The sequence below is a fragment of the Chiloscyllium plagiosum genome, unplaced genomic scaffold (assembly GCF_037043375.1).
Source record: "Chiloscyllium plagiosum isolate Xiang-an unplaced genomic scaffold, Cpla_swu_hap1 HiC_scaffold_48, whole genome shotgun sequence".
NCBI lineage: Eukaryota > Metazoa > Chordata > Chondrichthyes > Orectolobiformes > Hemiscylliidae > Chiloscyllium > Chiloscyllium plagiosum.
Genome location: NW_028270186.1, coordinates 2,361,222 through 2,380,926, shown reverse-complemented (window position 1 = coordinate 2,380,926; position 19,705 = coordinate 2,361,222). Strand labels below are relative to the sequence as shown.

Here is a 19,705-nt window from a genome sequence, read left to right as displayed (position 1 = left end):
CTATTTTGTTTGTAATATTCCTGATGCAGTCTAACCAGTGCCTTATACTACTGAAGCATAACCTCCCTACTTTGAAATTAACACAGATAATGTTAGAGAAACTGAGCAGGTCTACTTGCATCTGTGAAGACAGAAACAGAGTTAATGTTTCAAATCTGGTATAACTCTTGCTCAGAACATGCAGGGTTTCTCCAGCATTGTCTGTGTTTGTTTCATATTTCAAGCATCTGCAGTATTTTGCTTTTATTCAACTTCCTACTTTTGTATTTGAATCCCCTCACAATAAGCAATAACATTCTGTTAGCTTTCCTCATTATCTGCTTTACTTGCACACTTGCCTTTTCTGATTCATGCACTAGGCCACCTTCTACAACTTAATTATCTATGATCTCTCACTATTTCTCTGTGACTCCATTTGGATAAAATGTTTTTTAATTCTTCCTGGCAGAGTAGACTATTTTTCCACATTATAATCCATTTGCCAGATCTTTGCCCACTCAATTAACCTATCTACATCTCTTTGCAGCTTTCTTCGGCTTCACAATTTAGTTTCCCACCTATCTTTATGTCATGAGCTAGTTTACTCACCAAATCCTCTGTCCTTTCATTGAAGTAATTTCTCAAAGCATGGCACTCATCCATGGACTCTATCAACAACCACATTGATCTGGACCCATTCTCTGGGCCATTACAATGAACAATCAAAACTGGCAATGAGGAGCAGCAGAAATGGAACCAAAGAAATTCCAGAAGACACAGTACAGCAGTGTTTCACAAGAGACTTCAAAGCACTGAAGATGTCACCTAGACAGGGGACGAAATGTCTGCAAATCAACTTCCCAGCTCGGCGAACATATTCACAACCAGGACATTGAAATAATTTGTATAAATTCATAAAGAATCTTGAGCCAGCACTGATCCCTGCTCCCATTTTTCTTGATATCCATTGACACTTACTCTTTGTTTCCTGCAGCTGGCCAATCTTCTACTCTTGTACCATGGGCCTTTACTTTTCACAATAACCTTTGCTGAGACAGTTTATGAAATACTTCTGGAAATCTAAATATAATACATCTGCCAATTTCCTTTTGTGCACAGTACATGTCACTGCCTCAAAGAACTCCAATATTTTGGTCAAACATCATTTTCCTTTCACAAAACTACATTGACACTACCTTTACCTTTCCTGGTGGCCTATTATAATGTCTTTGATAGCACCTCCAACAAAACTGGCCTTTTTCTTTTTCACTATCTGAGTAAAGACATTACATTCACTATCTTCCAATCTAACAGAAGCTTCCCCAAATCTACATTTTGGAACATTAAAGCCAATGCACCAACAATCACACTAGCCACTTCTTTTAAGATCCAAGATCTTAAGGATCTTTAAGATCCAAGGATGAAGGTCATCAAAACCCAAGGTCATGTGAGCCTTCAACTCCAATAATTTGCTCATTACCAATTCTTTGGTGTTTGTAATTTTCTTCAGTCCCTCTCTCCCTTTCATTTCGTGTTTTCCAGCTATTTCTGGGATATTCCTTATAATTTCTACAGTAAAGTCCAATGCAAAATACCTATTCAATTCATCTACCATCTTCTTATCCTCCATGCTTAATTCCTCAGACTCATTGTTAATCTGATCAATGTTCATTTTGTGAATGCATTTCCATCTTTACATCCATTGAAATTCTTAAAGCTTTTTCAACATTTCTACGTTAGCTTTCTCTTGTATTCAAATCTTTCCCTCCTCATTTATCTCTCAGTCATTCTCACCTGATTTTTCTATTCTGCCACCCATCCTGACACAATAATATACTTCCTCTTTCACTTTGCTGGTTTTGTTAACTATCGATCATGGTTCTTCCTGTTTGAATTTTTCTTTCTTCTTGGACTGCAACTGTTCTGTGTATTCTGAAAAATAATTTTAAATGTCTGCCATTCCATCTCTGTTGACCTATTCCATAACCTAATTTGCCAGTTCACTTTGGTTCGTTCAGTTTTTTTGTCCTCTAACAATGCAATACTTCCTGCAACATTACATTACAACTGCACCCTCTTCGTCTTGGTTCTCCGATGGCAAAGCTTTCTCAGCACTGATCTTTCAACAATGCAGCACCCCCTGAGTACTGACTTCCTGACTTCAGCACTCTCTTTGCTCTGTACCAAAGTATCAGACTTGATTTTAAAGTTTCATTCTTTGAGTGTACCATACTGAAATGAAGCTGTGCATCAGGCACTACACATAGATATCACCCAGCACAAATTTATACCCTGGAATGTTAAAAGTACTCATATTACTTCAGTAATTGGTAGCACCTTTCTGTACAGCATAGTTCAGCGTCACAGGCTGAGGGGTGACCTTATGATGTTTATAAAATCACGAGGGCATGCAAAGGTTAAATGGACAAGCTCTTTTCCCTGTGGTGCGGGAGTCCAGAACTAGTGGGCAGAGGTTTAGTGTGAGAGGGGAAAAGGGACCTAAGGAGCAATGCAGAAGGTGGTGCATGTATGGAATCAGCTGCCATAGGAAGAGGTACAAATGAGGACTGCAGAGACTGGTATAATTATTACATTTAGAAGGAATCTGGATGAGTACATGAATAAGAAGGGTTTAGAGGAATATGGGCCAAGTGCTGGCAAATGGGATGAGATTAGGTTCGGATATTTTGTTGGCATAAACGAGTTGGACCGAAGGGTCTGTTTCCGTGCTATACATCTCTTTGACTCGAGAAAGAGGCTGATGCCTAAATTAACAAGATGTCATTTTTTGGTACGTGTTTCTAAATTACAGTAATAAAAGGAATCTCACCCATTACATTTTTTTTTCAGATAGGTGAGTGAATCAGTAATTGAGTTTTTTGTGACTTTGTGTGTTAATTTACTTTTGTCTGTCATAAAGTGTTCCTTTCATGTAGATTTCCAATAAATGTAGCAGTTCTTTGATTAAAATCATGTATCTAGGGACTAGGAAAATCATAAAAAAGATATAATTATCTGGAATAATTTCTTTGTTTAATTGCCAGTGTCATAATTGGCCCTTTCATAATTTCAGTTCACCTTCATTCAGCTTTCCATGTAGTTTTTATTGGTTTAAATGAAACCATTATAATTTCTCAACTGTTTTTATCCAGTTAAAGTTGACTGGGCAGAAAAGTGGCTAGTGAAAGGGAAGATGTGAATATGAACATCAGTGACAAACGATCCAACAACACAACTCAGTGTTGGCAGAATGGAAAACTCACACAGCTTTACTTTTAACACTGGACTGGAAAGCCTGACTCACTGATGAAAATCCAGTAGCCTTTCAAAGACTTGACACCAAGGTCTCTCTTTCTGTCCCACTCTGCACAATTTCCATCACCCCACAAATGGCAGTTACACCTTCAGCAACCCAGTTTCTAAAATCTGGAATTCCTGAAGAAGAAACTTGAAACTTTAAGATTTTCTCTCAACACAGATGCTTTCAGGCCTGTTCATTTCTTTTCCACTCCCCACCTTTTCTTCCACTACATCGATGACTGTATCGGCGCTGCCTCATGCTCCCACGAGGAGGTTGAACAGTTCATCCACTTTACTAACACCTTCCACCCCGACCTCAAATTTACCTGGACCGTCTCAGACTCCTCCCTCCCCTTCCTAGACCTCTCCATTTCTATCTCAGGCGACCGAATCAACACGGACATTTACTATAAACCGACCGACTCCCACAGCTCCCTAGACTACACCTCCTCCCACCCTGCCCCCTGTAAAAATGCCATCCCATATTCCCAATTCCTTCGTCTCCACCGCATCTGCTCCCAGGAGGACCAGTTCCAATACCGAACAACCCAGATGGCCTCTTTCTTCAAAGTCCAAAATTTCCCCCCAGACGTGGTCGACGATGCTCTCCACCGCATCTCCTCCACTTCCCGCTCCTCTGCCCTTGAGCCCCGCCCCTCCATTCGCCACCAGGACAGAACCCCACTGGTCCTCACCTACCACCCCACCAACCTCCATATACATCGTATCATCCGTTGTCATTTCCACCACCTCCAAACAGACCCCACCACCAGGGATATATTTCCCTCCCCTCCCCTATCAGCATTCCGAAAAGACCACTCCCTCCGTGACTCCCTCGTCAGGTCCACACCCCCCACCAACCCAACCTCCACTCCCGGCACCTTCCCCTGCAACTGCAAGAAATGCAAAACTTGCGCCCACACCTCCCCCTTACTTCCCTCCAAGGCCCCAAGGGATCCTTCCATATCTGCCACAAATTCACCTGCACCTCCACACACATTATTTACTGCACCCGCTGCACCCGATGTGGCCTCCTCTATATTGGGGAGACAGGCCGCCTACTTGCGGAACGTTTCAGAGAACACCTCTGGGACACCCGGACCAACCAACCCAACCACCCCATGGCTCAACACTTCAACCCCCCCTCCCACTCCACCAAGGACATGCAGGTCCTTGGACTCATCCATCGCCAGACCATAGCAACACGACGGCTGGAGGAAGAGCGCCTCATCTTCCGCCTAGGAACCCTCCAACCACAAGGGATGAACTCAGATTTCTCCAGTTTCCTCATTTCCCCTCCCTCCACCTTGTCTCAATCCCAACCTTCGAACTCAGCACCACCTTCCTAACCTGCAATCTTCTTCCTGACCTCTCCGCCCCACCCCACTCCGGCCTCTCACCCTCACCTTATCACCCTCACCTTAACCTCCTTCCACCTATCACATTTCCAACGCCCCTCCCCCAAGTCCCTCCTCCCTACCTTTTATCTTAGCCTGCTTGGCACACTTTCCTCATTCCTGAAGAAGGGCTCATGCCCGAAACGTCGATTCTCCTGTTCCTTGGATGCTGCCTGAGCTGCTGCGCTTTTCCAGCAACACATTTTCAGCTCTGATCTCCAGCATCTGCAGACCTCACTTTCTCCTAGAAGATTTTTTTTCCAGGACTACCTGTTTCCATTTCAGATCTACAACATCTGCAATAGCATGCTTTTATTATCACAAAAATATTGCCAAAAAAATGACCTATTTGCCTAACTTCATTTGGTGACCTGCCCTAACTTTGCTTTAAATGGTGGACTGTCTCATTTGTCTGACAACCCTCCTGGAAATTGCCTTGGGATGATTTACTCTGTTAAAGTTGCTAGAAAGGGCATGCTGTTGAGAGACAGCCAAATGGATCTTTCACATGTTCCAATAACTTTCAGATTAGGGCAAAATCTTGGATTTGAGGATGAGGAAATATCCTTCCCCAAAAGCAAAGCTTGATTTGCCAAAAGAACGATTTGGAATTAATTCTGGCTGTGATCTGTACTGCACTCCAGGCCGAATGTACCCAGCTTGCTTCTTTTCCAACTTAGAAATAAAAGTCACAAATATGTTCACTTAGCTTTGACAAATTAGTCATTGTGTGTCTTAATATAAAATCTGACATGATTTGAATCTTGAGGTTCCCAACACTGATGAAGAGAAAAGTGAGGTAAGAATCAAGGAATGATTCATATGCCACACTTTGAAAGAGCTATTCAATTAACCTCACCCTCCATACTTTATCCCCATTGCCTTGAAAATATTTTCCTTCCAAATTATTTATCCAGTGTCTTTCAGAACACCACTGCTTAATTTGCTTTTACCATCCTATATTGACAATAAACATTACGCAATTGCTCAGAATCCTCAGAATAACGAGGAAATGGTAGTCCTTCGTCGTATTTCTAAGATTGGCAAAGTCCTGGAAGAAGCAGTCAGGAACCCGAGCTGGGCAGAGACAGATAATTTAATATGCTAACTTGAACAAGTTGTGTTCAATGAACCACTCCACATGGGAAAATTTGAGGGAAGATTGGAGAGCAATTTGAGGAGCATTTTCATTGAGATCAGATATGGTGTGGGCCTTGTCTTTACTAGGTTTGGAGTATACGATATGTCCTCTTGTTAGAATCATTTAGACTTCTGCTGAAATGTGGTATTCAATGGAGGAAGGGACTGCTGATGAATTGTACTCAAGGTTGTTGAGTAAATTCAAATATTGCTCTCCCATGCAGCAACTGGAAGCATGACTACTGTTTTATAGCATTCAAGATAATCAAGTTCTATTTCGATTCCATGGGATTACAAGATTTGCAGCAGTAACCTGGGGATTTCACGGTGGAATGTGGTCCATTTGAATTGAAAATCTTGTGGCTTTCAGTCTACCACTGGGAAGTTTATCCTCAGATAAATCCCACACTCATGCCCCTCTCTCAGAAGAGGAAATATTTTCAGAGGAGATGAGAGAAATATCATTTTCTTTACCTGAACTGATTGCAGCAAGTCGGAATATGTCGGACAGGCGTGAGCTAACCGGCTCATAGGGAGAGTTTTCATATAGGTCATTACCTGCAAAAAAATGAGGTTGACACAGTGATTAGAACAGTCAGCAAACAGAGGGCAGTCAGTTCTGTTCCATTGCTGCATTTCAAATCTTGGAGGAGAAAGTAAATTGACTGTGCAAAGCTCTATAAGACTTTTTACTGTTGGAGGTCTAGCCCAGAATACACAAGCTATTTCATGAATCACATTGGGAGATGTTTTATTTTCTCATGCACTTCACCATAACTACATCATGTCTTGATCTCCTGCTTTGAAATCATATGCATTTGGACTTGACTCCACAGAGCTACGTAGGCCTAAAGCCATGTCAGTATATGCCCCTTAAATCCAGACAATCGCTGGTTTAACCTACTTCCAAATTAATGGTTTGTATATTTCGAAAGGGATAAGCTTTTGAGCTGTGTCCTTGTTGGTGAGTGCATTCTGAACCAGAACACCATCACAACTTGAGCAATCATAGATATAACAGGTATGGATTGAAGCTTTACCAAGGGATAAGAGCAGATCATTTAGCCCTTGGAATCCATTCCACTGTTCAGTGAGATTATGGCTTGGTACTTTTTGTATTCATTCTTAAGATTTGAGCATCATTAGCCATTGTTGCATTTATCAATCATGTTTAATTGCCTTTGAGAATTTGATGTGCTTCTGCAGCCCATGTGGTCAACAGTGAAGAACAGCAACATAGTTCAAGTTAGGGTAGTGTTTGGCTTGGAGAGGAACTTGCAGTTAGTGGAGTTTCCATATATCTGCTCCCCTTGTCCTTCAAGATGATAGAGGGCAAGGCTTTGAAAGATGGGTTAAAGATACCCTTGTGAATCATTGCATTACATTTCGTGTGAGGGAGATGCTCCTGTCACTATGCGTCATTGGTGGGGGGGTGGACGGTGTGGAAGGTAATAATTGGGATACAAGTTCATGCTTATCTTATGTTTTCTCCCATAAATGTGCATTGACATAAAGTTGTATGAGATGATTTTCCAAACCAAATCTCTCTGTGACATTTTGGCTGTGACATTTCACTATTTGAACAGAACTAAATTTCTTGGAGCCATTGGAATTCTATTTCTTCCCATGCCCTCAAAGGTTCATGCTTAACAAGTTACTGATTTGAGAAGTGAAATGACTGTCGGATCACATGGAAATCTTGCTGAATGCACACATGGCCGTGGCTGCAACACATGAATGTCTGAAGATATTTGCATTGTCCCAACATCTTTATATTTCTCTTAATTGTCTTTGAGGACCAATGTGTCAAAGTGAAACTGAGTTTCCTGCTCAATGACTTTCATGATTACAATGAGTAACTTTCTCCTAATGATGACAATGATCCAGTATGTGTAAATCAACAGTTAATATTGTTCTGGCTCATAGTTTTTAAGGAGTAGAGATCAGGGATTAGGAGTAGAGGAGTAAACTGTGAGGGCAGGTGATAATCTGTATGAAATTGTGGGTAGGGAGTTAAAATTTGTGGCATGATGTTTTCCACCACACTATCTGTTCCTATTGGCTGACAAATATTTTAATTATCTCTGTAAAGACGAGTAATGTTTTTTATTTTTATTTCAAATCCAAAACCTGAGATATGTATGAAAGGCCTGAAGCCACAAGATTCATAGTTTGGTTCAGATGGACTTTACTGAGTAAAAATTTAGCTTTTATTAATAGAGGGATCAAGTTCTGGAACCATGAGGTTATGCTACAGCTGTACAAAACTCTGGTGCGGCTGCACTTGAAGTATTGTATATAGTTCAGGTCACTGCATTATAAGAAGGATGTGGAAGCTTTGGAAAGGGTGCAGAGGAGATTTTCTAGGATGTTGCCTGGTATGGAGGGAAGGTCGTACGAGGAAAGGCTGAGGGACTTGAGGCTGTTTTCGTTGGAGAGAAGAAGGTTGAGAGGTGACTTAATAGAGACATATAAGATAATCAGAGGGTTAGGTAGGGTGGACAGGGAGAGCCTTTTTCCAAGTATGGTGACGGCGAGCATGAGGGGGCATAGCTTTAAATTGAGGGGTGATAGATACAGGACAGATGTCAGAGGTAGTTTCTTTATTCAGAGAGTAGTCGGGGTATGGAATGCTTTGCCTGCAACGGTAGTAGATTCGTCAACTTTAAATACATTTAAGTCGTCATTGGACAAACATATGGACGTACATGGAATAGTGTAGGTTAGATGGGATTCAGATTGGTATGACAGGTCGGCACAACATCGAGGGCTGAAGGGCCTGTACTGTGCTGTAATGTTCTATGTTCTATAAAATCAAAGAATTTGAATATGAATAACTAAACTCTATCCTAAATAGTCAGATAAATAGAACATGAAACATTACAGTGCAATACAGACCCTTTGGCCCTCGATGTTGTGCTGACCTGTGGAACCAATCTGAAACCCATCTAACGTACACTATTTCATTCTCGTCCATATGTCTATCCAATGACCATTTAAATGCCCTTAAAGTCGGCGAGTCTACTGCTGTTGCAGGCAGTTCATTCCACACCCCTACTACTCTCTGAGTAAAGAAACTACCTCTGACGTCTGTCCTATATCTGTCACCCCTCAATCCCTATCCTTTGCTCATGTTACTTGCTAATGACAAACTTCCATCATTCCTGCACTGTGTCCTACACCTGTTACTTGCATTGCCAGTTGATGTCCGAAAATCATCTCTCCTGCTAATATTACCAACCAACTATGTCAAGCACCTCAATGCAAAATTGATGACATCGGCTCAATTCTACTCCCTATATATTTCACCTCAAACCATATGTACTATCTTGGCCCCAATTTCCAATATGAGCTCCCCATGCAAAACCCCTTGCTTATGCATCTCAACCATAACCCATATATCTGAACTCTTGCCCCCAATCCCTTACCTCAACTCTCATCCCATTCTCCCTATTTCCACTGCATCTCTCTTCTCTGTCACATATTTCCATCTCTTTTCCATCCCATGGCTGTCTGAAATCACATAACATCATTTCAGGCATCTGGCCCCAACTTGCCTTTCCGGATCTTTGAAATGTTATTAAATTCATCCCATTCTGTGCCATCCTCCATCACTGACTATCAGTTCCCCCATTCCCTACCCAATATCCACTTGCCAATCTCACTGCCATGGTATACCCTGAATCCATGCCCCTTGCTTTTATCTTCGAGCAGATCCTAAGCAGGGACCTTTTGAAGTGATAAATAGCTCCATTTATGAAGTGGCTTCTGACACGCGATTCAAGCTTCTCATTTGTATAACTACCTTCTTGGGGTCCGTCACAATGAACAATAAATGCTCACCTTGCCAAATGACTCTTAAAAATGAATTAAATACGAAGGGCTCTGACGCACATCAATAATATCAATCAGCAACGATACCAACTTTTTTTTGTAAAACATGATCAAACAACTTAAAAAAGCAACATGGGCACCTGAAAACATTCTGAGGGCATACAAAGCCCATTACCAAAGTGCATTATTAAATCCATGGGTGAAACATTACTTTTTGATTAATGATATCACTGGAATTAAATGAATTAATAATACATGATTGAATTAGCACATCCCTGATGGTGTCACACATTTTAAATGTAAATGTCTTTCACATATAAAGTTCGAGCTTTCACATTTAAAAAGAGATGTTGTAAAAATTGGAGCAAAAATCTCCAGATTTGCAATAATCCTCTGATGTCATTAGTGAAAGAATGTTAGTCCAATTTAAATCTGTGAAAGGTAATGAGTGCAGTATCAATCTGATTTCATATCTTCAGGCAAAATAAAATCACCCACATTGCACCGTATTTTCAGGTAACTAGGACCATGCTGCTGATGTCTCCAATATCTTCTCCAACACTCCAAGTTAGTTGCCCAACTTTGCAAACAAATCTGTTAGATCCTTGTCAACTGATTTTGACTCTTATTCATTTCCAGGAATTCAGTTTGTGAGCAATAGACCTGGAGAAACCTTTATACACATCTATATTTATTTAGTCAGTTACTCATTTCAAATCAACACCTCTTAGCTCCAACAATCATACTTGAGGACTGTGTCTGCATACAGTGTTCTTTTTGCATCAACCTTTTCAGGGATATTATGGCACACTTCTGGATTAGTTGGGATTTGAACCCAGGCCTCCTGGTTTAGGGGCAGGGACATTGCAACTACACCACAAGAGCCCCATGTTTGTGTACATGGAACTCAGTGAATGCCAATACCTCTACGCAATTAAATCCAACTAACATACAAAGAACAAATTTGTCCATTTGGGATCCAAGGAGATTTTGATCAAGGGCAATTAATCCCTCACCAAAATACAACTGTGGATGCTGGAAATCTGAAACAAAAACACAATTCTGGGCAAACACAACTAGTCTGGTGGCATCAGTGGAGAGAAAATAGAGTTAAATTTGATGGTCCAGTGCTGCACTCTCAGGGTTGCCATCCTACTGAGGAGACATTAACCAACACTACTGACTCATAATAGTACAATGAAATTGGTATTCTGGACAGAGAAAATATAACAGTCCAAAGGCCCCCTTCACCTGAACTTGTTTCATTCTCATTCAGAATATAGCTGCTGGCTGCAAATTGGAAACTTATTAACCTAATGTTAGTAATTGAAGAGTTTCCTCGCTGGAAGATTAGTGAAACTGCACTGGGGAAAATGAAAATAGAGAAATGTTAAAAATATAATTTTATGTTTCTTACTCAAAATTAAATCCAGCGATCATTGCTAATACTAATTTAAATTATGAAGGATGAAGACACTAACTGCTTTTCTCTGCAATTGGTTTTGTCCCTGGTGTACTCAACTGAACAACCTTTGGCACTGCTACTCTGCAGAATTGCAGAGGGGGATGGATGGTAATAACCTGTCATGTTCATTCTTTCTCAGGCGCGTTCTTATTCGACCTCTCCAATGAAGCACTTAATTGTTTCTTGGTGCTTTGTTGCATAATTGCTTTGCTCCGTGATCACATTCACCCAAGAATCAGAAGGGTTTAACACATTCCATGATCGGAGTACATAAAGTTCGCATGAAGGTACAGCAAACAATTAGGAAGACAAATGATATGTTAGCCTTTCCTGCAAAGATGGGGCTGTTGAAATCTAACAGTTAGGGAATCCTTCTGCAATTATGCAGACCTTCATAGAGATCAAACCTGGAGTACTGTGTACAATTTAGGGTCCTTGAAAAAAGGCTGGATGTGTGAGGGGTCACAACAGATTGATTTCATGGATGGAAAGGATGTCCTATCAAGAAAAAGTGAATAGGTCTTAACAAACATGACAGGTTAGATGCTGAGCATATGTTTCCACTGCTCACAGTGTTGGGAACGAGGCCGCAGTCTTAGGGTAAGGTATCAGCCATTCAGGTCTGTGATAAGAAGGAATTTCTTTCCCTGAAAAGCGTTGTGAATTTTGGGAATGTTGAATTTCAAGGGAGTAAGGTGAGGCTGATGGCCTCTTCTTTAATGCTAGGAGAATTATAGGTAAGACAGATAGTTAAGAGTTTGTGGATTGACACATAGAATTGTGATGTTGTTGCCATTTCAGGGTGGAGCAGGACTGGCAACTCAACATTTCAGGATTTAGGATCTTCAGGCAGGACAGGAGATGTAAAAACCAAGGCGATATTGAGTCAGTTGTTGCAATAAGAAGAGACAATATCTTGGAAGTCTTTGAGGGTAGAGCTTATGAATAAAAAGGAGGCAGTCACACTGTTAGGAGTGTATTGTTGGACCCCATGCAGGCAGTAGAGAAGCAGCAAGATAGACCAATTCATTGAAGTATATAAAAACAACTATCAGGTAATTATATTAGGGGACTTCAACTTCCCTATCATTAATTGGGATAAAAATAGTGTAAAAGGTTTCAAGGTGACAGATTTCTTGAGAAATGTATTTAAGAGAACTTTATGCATCAACATGCAGAAAGTCCAACAAGGGAAGCCGCAAACTCTGGGGAATGAAGCTGGTGGTTGAGGTGGTATTGGGGAGCATTTTAGTAAAAATGACCACAACACTCCATATTTCAAGTGTGATTTGGAAAACGAAGAAGATGGTCTGCATTTCAGATTGGGGGAATAAGGCAGGATCTGGCCAAGGTAACTGTGAACAGCTACTCACAGGGAAATCTACAGCAGAAAAATTGTGGGGTGGGGGGGGGGGCATTCAAAGCAGAATTGGTGAGAGTACAGGCCCAACATGTTTCCCTTTCGGGTGAAATTTAGGAGCAACAAGCCCAATGTATCCTGGATGTTGAGGAATATTCAGGATTGGATAAGAAGGAAAGAAAGGCTTTTAACAGGTTCAATAAAGCACATTTAACAATGCAAAATGTTCCAAGGTACTTCACTGATGCCTTATCTCACAGCTTTTGACGTCAGGTCACATATATAGAATACATAAGGACAGCTGATGAAATGCTTGGCAGCCAAAGGCATTAGAGTTGTAATTTTGCAGGAAGCCAGAATTGCAGGAAACTGAAGACGACTGAGATTTTGTGGAGCTGAGGCATGTACTGTAGTCAGGCATGGAAAGGGTGAATTTACTGAGCCAGTTCACCGTTTCATTTTGTCATTTTGGATTGCAATGGGCTGATATATGTTTGCCATTTTTTGGAAAAAACATTCATGGTTGATGGTAAAATGCCCAAGATTGCTTTGCTTGAAATCGAAAGACTTGTGTGAAAGAAATAAACTGGACTGTCGTGCTCGATGAACTGCATTGACTGGTTACTTAAACAATCTGTTGATGAAGATTTTATTTCACAATAGTAGAATTCTGCATCAATGAATATTTGGAAATAAATTTTGACACTTTGAAAATTAATTGGAGCCAAGTGAATGAGCATAGGCCAACTGGAAAACATGTTTAAAGGTCTAGGCGCTGCCATTTATGCCATCATTTTAAGTTTTGGGTAGCAGCAGGATGCAAACTCGTTCAAGTGCAGGAAAATCAGAATTACCAATGATTTTTGTGGGGATGGAATGAATGTAATTGCCTTGTTACGGTTTTCAATTCGATCAATAGTGTGAAAATCCCAGTGACAGAAGCCATGGTGTAAGTTGCTGACTCCATCATTTCCTTCCTTTTGTTCTGTTCAAGTCCCTGATCATGTACGTTTGGAGGTACATGCCCAAACTGATGAGCATTATATTACTCAATGAATATTTAAAAAAGGGAGGAAGGAATACACCAGGAAATTCTGGACCAATCAGTCTAACCTCAGAGTGGGGAAATTATAAGAAAGAATTTTGAGGGACAGAATATATCTATACTTGGAGAAACGGAGATTAATCAAAGATAGTCAAAATTAATTTGTTAAAGGAACATTGTGTTTTCCAAATTGATCAAATATTTTGAGAAGTAGCCAGAAGCATTCATGAAGGTCATTAATTTGAGGCGGTCTACATGGACTTTAGCAAGAGTTTTGATCCCATATGGCAGGTTGGTCAAGAAAGTAAAAGTCAATGAGATCCAAGGCAAAGTAACACAAAATAGATCCAAAATTGGCTGAGCGGCAGGAAGCAGAGGCTAATGGTGAAGGGATGTTTCTGTGACTGGAAGTCCATTTCCAGTGGGGTTCTGCCAGCCTCAGTGCTGGGGCCCTTGCTGTTTGTGGTGTACATTACTGACTTGGACTGAAACAGTAAGAGGTATAGAACATAGAACATGGAAAAGTACAGCACAGTTCAGGCCCTTCAGCCCACGATGTTGCACCAAGGATTAATCCTAATCTAAAATAAAATAACCTAACCTACGCTCACCTCAATTCACTGCTATCCATGTGCATGTCCAGCAGTCGCTTAAATGTCCCTAAGGACTCTGCTTCCACCACCACAGCTGGCAACACATTCCATGTGCTCACAACTCTCTGTGTAAAGAACCTACCTCTAATGTCACCTCTATACCTTCCTCCTAATACATGAAAACTATGACCCCTCATATCAGCCACTCCTGACCTGGGGAAAAGTCTCTGGCTATCGACTCTATCCATGCTTCTCATTGCCTTGTATACCTCAATCAGGTTACCTCTCTTCCTCCTTCTCTCCAGAGAGAAAAGTCTGAATTCAGTCAACCTCTCCTTGTAAGACACGCCCTCCAGTCCAGGCAGTATCTGGTAAACCTCCTTTGCACCCTCTGCAAAGCCTCTGTATCTGTCCTATAGTAGGGCAACCCGAACTGGACACAATATTCCAAGTGTTGTCTCACCAGGGCTTTGCAAAGCTGCAGCAAAACTCATGGCTCTTCAACTCAACCCCCCTGTTAATGAAAGCCAAAGCACCATATGCTTTCTTAACAACCCTATTCACTTGGGTGGCAATTTTGAGGGATGTATACACTTGAACACCAAGATTCTGCTGTTCCTCCACACCGCCAAGAATCCTGTCTTTAATACTATATTCAGCATTCAAGTTTGGCCTTCCAAAATGCATCACTTCGTATTTATCGAGGTTGACCTCCATCTGCCATTTCTCAGCCCAGCTCTACATACTGTTGATGTCATGCTGCAGCCTGCAATACCCCTCAATACTATCAATGGGACCTCCAATCTTTGTGTCATCGGCAAACTTACTAACCAAACCCTCAACCTCATCCGAGTAAATTATAAAAACTACAAAGAGCAGAGGCCCAAGAACAGAGCCCTGTGGGACGTCACTCACCACTGACCTCCATGCAGAATACTTCCCACCTACAACCACTCTCCGCCTTCTGTCAGTCAACCAATTCTGAATTCAGACAGCCAAATCTCCCTGTATCCCATACAGGTGTAATCAAGAAGGCAACAGGAAAACTGTCAGGGTTGTAAATAGTGAGGATTGCTGAAAAATGCAGGAGGAGATCAAAGAACTGGTCAGCCGTGTACAACAATGGGAAATGGAATTCAAGCCAGAAAAGTGTGAGGTCATGCACTTGGGGAAAGTTAACATGGAAAGGGGTTACAAAATGAATGGTTGCCTCTGGAAAGTACTGAAGGTCACGGGGATCCTGATTCATCGATCCTGAAGGGAGCAGGGTAGGCAGATGAGGTGATTAAGGAGGCATATGGGATGCATGCCTTTATTAGCTCTGGCAGAGAATACAAGAACGAGGAGGTTATGCTGGACTGTGTAATAACAGTTATACTGGTTAAAGCCAGTTATGCCATAACTGGAGCACTGCATGAAGTTCTGGTCACCAAATTATAGGAAGAGTGAGAGGGGATTTACTCAGATGCTTCCTGGACTGGAGGTTCTGAGGTATGAGGAAAGGTTGGATCAGCTCAGGTTGTTTTCCTTGGAGCAGTGAAGATTGAGAGGGAACTTGGTAGAGATATATGAGATTATCAGGGGCAAAGATAAGGCACTTTTTTCCATTCACAGAGGTAATCCCCTCTAACCCTTGCTATAATGTGGTGACCAGAACTGCATGCAGTGCTCCAGCTAGGGCATAAACATCTTTAAACAGGTAGCATTGATTTCAGGAAAGACCTAGAAGGCTATGAGGAAAGCTGCACAACAGAGTTACAAGCAAGTTTACAGCTTATAGAATAAAAGGGACAGTAGCAACTTATTGGAGAGCAGGAGAATGGAAAAAAAAGGGTGGAGATTAATAAAAACAGAAATTGCTCGAGAAACTCAACAGGTCTGGCAGCATCTGAAGTGAGAAAGCAGAGTTAGCATTCCAAGTCCAGTGAGAACTTCTTCAGACTCGCAACATTTCAGACATGAAATGTTGCTCCAGCTCCTTGGATGACTGTATCTTTTCTGTTCAGATCCCTGAGCTACATCTGTTGCCCCTGCCAGAAATGTGACAATCGATTTTCAAAGTATCACCCACTGTCACATGGAGCCTGTTGCCCACGAGAGGACAACTTTTTATTATGTCAGTCTTGGTAGTCCTGTCGGCATAAATGTAACATCTCCAGGACAAATGCACCCAATGATCCCACTGTCCAGTGGCCAACCATTTCAACTCCCTTCCCACTCCGCCAAAGACACCCAAATCCTGGGCCTCCTCCACTGCTAAATCTAAACCATCTTGTGCCTAGAGGAAGGCACCTCACCTTCCGCCTTGCGACCCTCCAACTAAAAAGTTTCAATGTTGATTTCACAAGTTTCCTCATCTCCCCTCCCCGCACCTTAACCCAGATCCAACCCTCCAACTCAGCACCATTCTCTTGAACTGTCCCACCTGTCCATCTTCTTTCCCACCTATCTGCTCCACCCTCTGCTCCACCCTCTGCTCCGACCTATCACCATCACCCCTCCAAGCTACCTTTCGCCCAACCCTACCCCCTCTCATTTATCTCTCAGCCCCCTTGGGCCCTCCCCATGTTCCTGATGAAGGGCTTATGCCCAAAACGTCGACTCTTCTGCTCCTCGGATGCTTTGTGCCTTTCCAGTGCCATATTTTTAGGCATAAATGTAATGTCAGCTTCTTTGTCATGTCAGTAAGATGGGAGCTGAATTATCAGCTTGTTGCCCATCAGCAACTTTAATTGGAGTGGAGTGAGTCTCTTATTTAACAGTATCAATAAGTATCCTTCTTCAAGAGCAATATAACTATCCTGACCCAGGCTCAGCTTCTCCATTCAATTGTGACATGTTCAAATCCAGAACTGACCACAAATTGCATGAAGCACTCTCTTAGCGAATGGTCTGAAATCCCACACCAATATCAAAGGTATCAGGTATTGCAAATATCTCGTATGAGGTGATTAAATAAATAGTTGTGGTGTGCATCTTCTTTGTTTAAGAATTAGAATTCTTATTAATGTGGAAACAGGCCAACAAGTCCACACCGACCCTCCTAAGAGTAACCCACCCAGACCCTATATTTATTTCACACTAATGCACCTAGCCTACACATCCCTGAACACAATGGGCAATTTAGCACGACCAATTCACCTAACCTGCACATCTTTGGATCGTGGGAGGAAACCAGAGCACCTGGAGGGAACCCACACAGACACGGGGAGAACATGCAAACTCCACACAGATAGTCTGCCCAAGGCTGGAATTGAACCCAGGTCCCTGACGCTGTGAGGCAGCAGTGCTCATCATTGAGCCACTATGCCACCCGTTCTCAACCTCTGTCCTGTGGGAAAAATCAGGAATGACAGTGAGTTAAGATCTTCCATGAAAAAACAAATATATCTATGCCCTCACATTGCTACTGTTTGGAGAGAATGTGTTGTGCATTAACAGTTCTCATTACTGTGGCCTGTGGATGGCGCAGATCTTGCAATCCAGAATGAGATCTTCAGTGTTTTTGGAGATCCCAAACCAAGACATCACTAATGGAACTTTGGCTATTCATCTGTGGATTCAAGTGTCTCTGGTGTCAGCAAGCATCCTTAGGAAGCTTTTCCAAGTGAAGTGGATTAGCTGGTTATTGGTCAGATGTTGTAGACATTTGTAAATGCTGTTGGTGCTCATACTACAGTGCTTTTGATCTGTGCAATCCTCAATACAGAATCACGAGAGTTTGAGTAATTCTGGTCTGGGACCTGCTCCTGTCGAATTTCGCTGAGTTAGTTGTAGTGCAGTGGCCTGTGTATGGACTGGCTATATGACTTGATGTTGTAACTAACCTCAATTTTATGCTCAAAAGAGTTGTTGACCATTGCTCTGAGAAACGTATATGCTGTTATCTGCAGTTTTTCTTGCTCACATTCTCTTTCATCAGTGAAACTCATGAGACAAAGTCAAAATGTTTGCGTTCTCCAAGACATCTTTGCCAGCTCTTTCTTATCCAATAGACTAGAGATTTGTAATCTGTGTCTGTGATCACTTTCAGACCAAAGATGTAGTCTGAAAATCTCTCTTGAGCCCATATAACTGAGAAAACTGCCTTTTTAATCACAGCATATCGTGTTTCTGTGTCTGATAATGCTTGTGATTTGTAACAGACTGTACTGCAATGTTCTTTTGATTGTTCATGAAAAAGCACCTGCTACAATGACCACAGCTAAAGCACCAGTTGTTGGAAAGGGCAGAGAATACTGCACTGAGCCACTTGAGACTATCAATATTAACCTTGATCCTCTGAAATGTATTCAGCTTCTGTTACCATCCTTGTGTTTTCTTAAGATGTTATCTCAGGGCCTCTGTAGTCATTGCTAATTCAGGCAAAGATTTTGCCTTCCCTAAAAATCTTTGTCAGAGATTCTGGCTTGAATGCAAAGTTGTGAACTCCATAGTGACATTAGTCTTCTCAGGATCTGTTAAGTCATCTTTGCTGACAACGTGTCCCAAGGATTGACAAGATGCCTTGCAGAATTCACACTTGTCAATGAGGTGAACACTTCTGCGTGTAAGCATTCTTTGATCATGCTCTTCAACTAATTTCCTCTGCATCAATATGTCATCCGTGAAGCACATGATTTTGTGAAGACCTTGTAAAATATTGGATACAATCTGCTGAAACATGTCTGAAGGTGAAGAGGTACTAAATGGTAGTCTGTTGAAACACAATCTCCCAAACAGAGTTATGGATGTACTAAACAGTCTTGTTTGCTTGACCTATGGTACCTGCCTGAAGCCACTATTTGCATCCAGTTTTGTGAAAACCTTAGTTTTGAATAGTTTAACTCAACTCTCATCAGCCACAGCCATCAAGTGGATTTCTCTCACTCCTGCCTTGTTGAGCTGTGTGAAGTCAACATAAATTTAAATCGTACCTTTAGACCTGGGTGCTGGAACCATGCCCACAGATCACTTGATTGTTTTTCTTAAATAGGGAAATGACAGCCATTCTTGTCATTTCTGTAAGTTGCTTCTCAACTTAGAGTCGTGGAGTCAAACAGCACAGAGAAAGATCCTCAGTCCAACTCATGTGTGCCAATCAGACATCCCAATCTGACCCAGTCTCATTTGCCAGCATTGGACACATATCCCCATTCAGGTGCCTTTTAAATAGTGTCATAGAGTCATAGAGATGTACAGCATGGAAACAGACCCTTCGGTCCAACCCGTCCATGCCGATCTGATATCCCAACCCAATCTAGTCCCACCTGCCAGCACCTGGCCCATATCCCTCCAAACCCTTCCTATTCATATACCCATCCAAATGCCTTTTAAATGTTGCAATTGTACCAGCCTCCACCACTTCCTCTGGCAGCTCATTCCATACACGTACCACCCTCTGTGTGAAAAGGTTGACCCTTAGGTCTCTTTTATATCTTTCTCCTCTCACCCTGAACCTATGCCCTCTCGTTCTGGACTCCCCAACCCCAGGGAAAAGACTTTGTCTCCTTATCCTATCCATGCCCCTCATGATTTTGTACATCTCTATAAGGTCACCCCTCAGCCTCCGACGATCCAGGGAAAACAGTCCCAGCCTGTTCAGCCTCTCCC

The 19,705-nt window shown here is 41.9% G+C and overlaps 1 protein-coding gene across 1 annotated transcript in view; it reads right to left on the bottom strand.

Moving 5' to 3' along the window:
- LOC122543017 (GDNF family receptor alpha-2-like) overlaps positions 1-19,705 on the bottom strand; it is a 318,753-nt gene that overhangs the window by 266,899 nt on the left and 32,149 nt on the right. Inside the window, exon 3 of the mRNA XM_043681193.2 lies at positions 6,291-6,374. Coding sequence (XP_043537128.1) covers positions 6,291-6,374 — 84 coding nt within the window. The remainder of the gene's footprint in view (positions 1-6,290; positions 6,375-19,705) is intronic.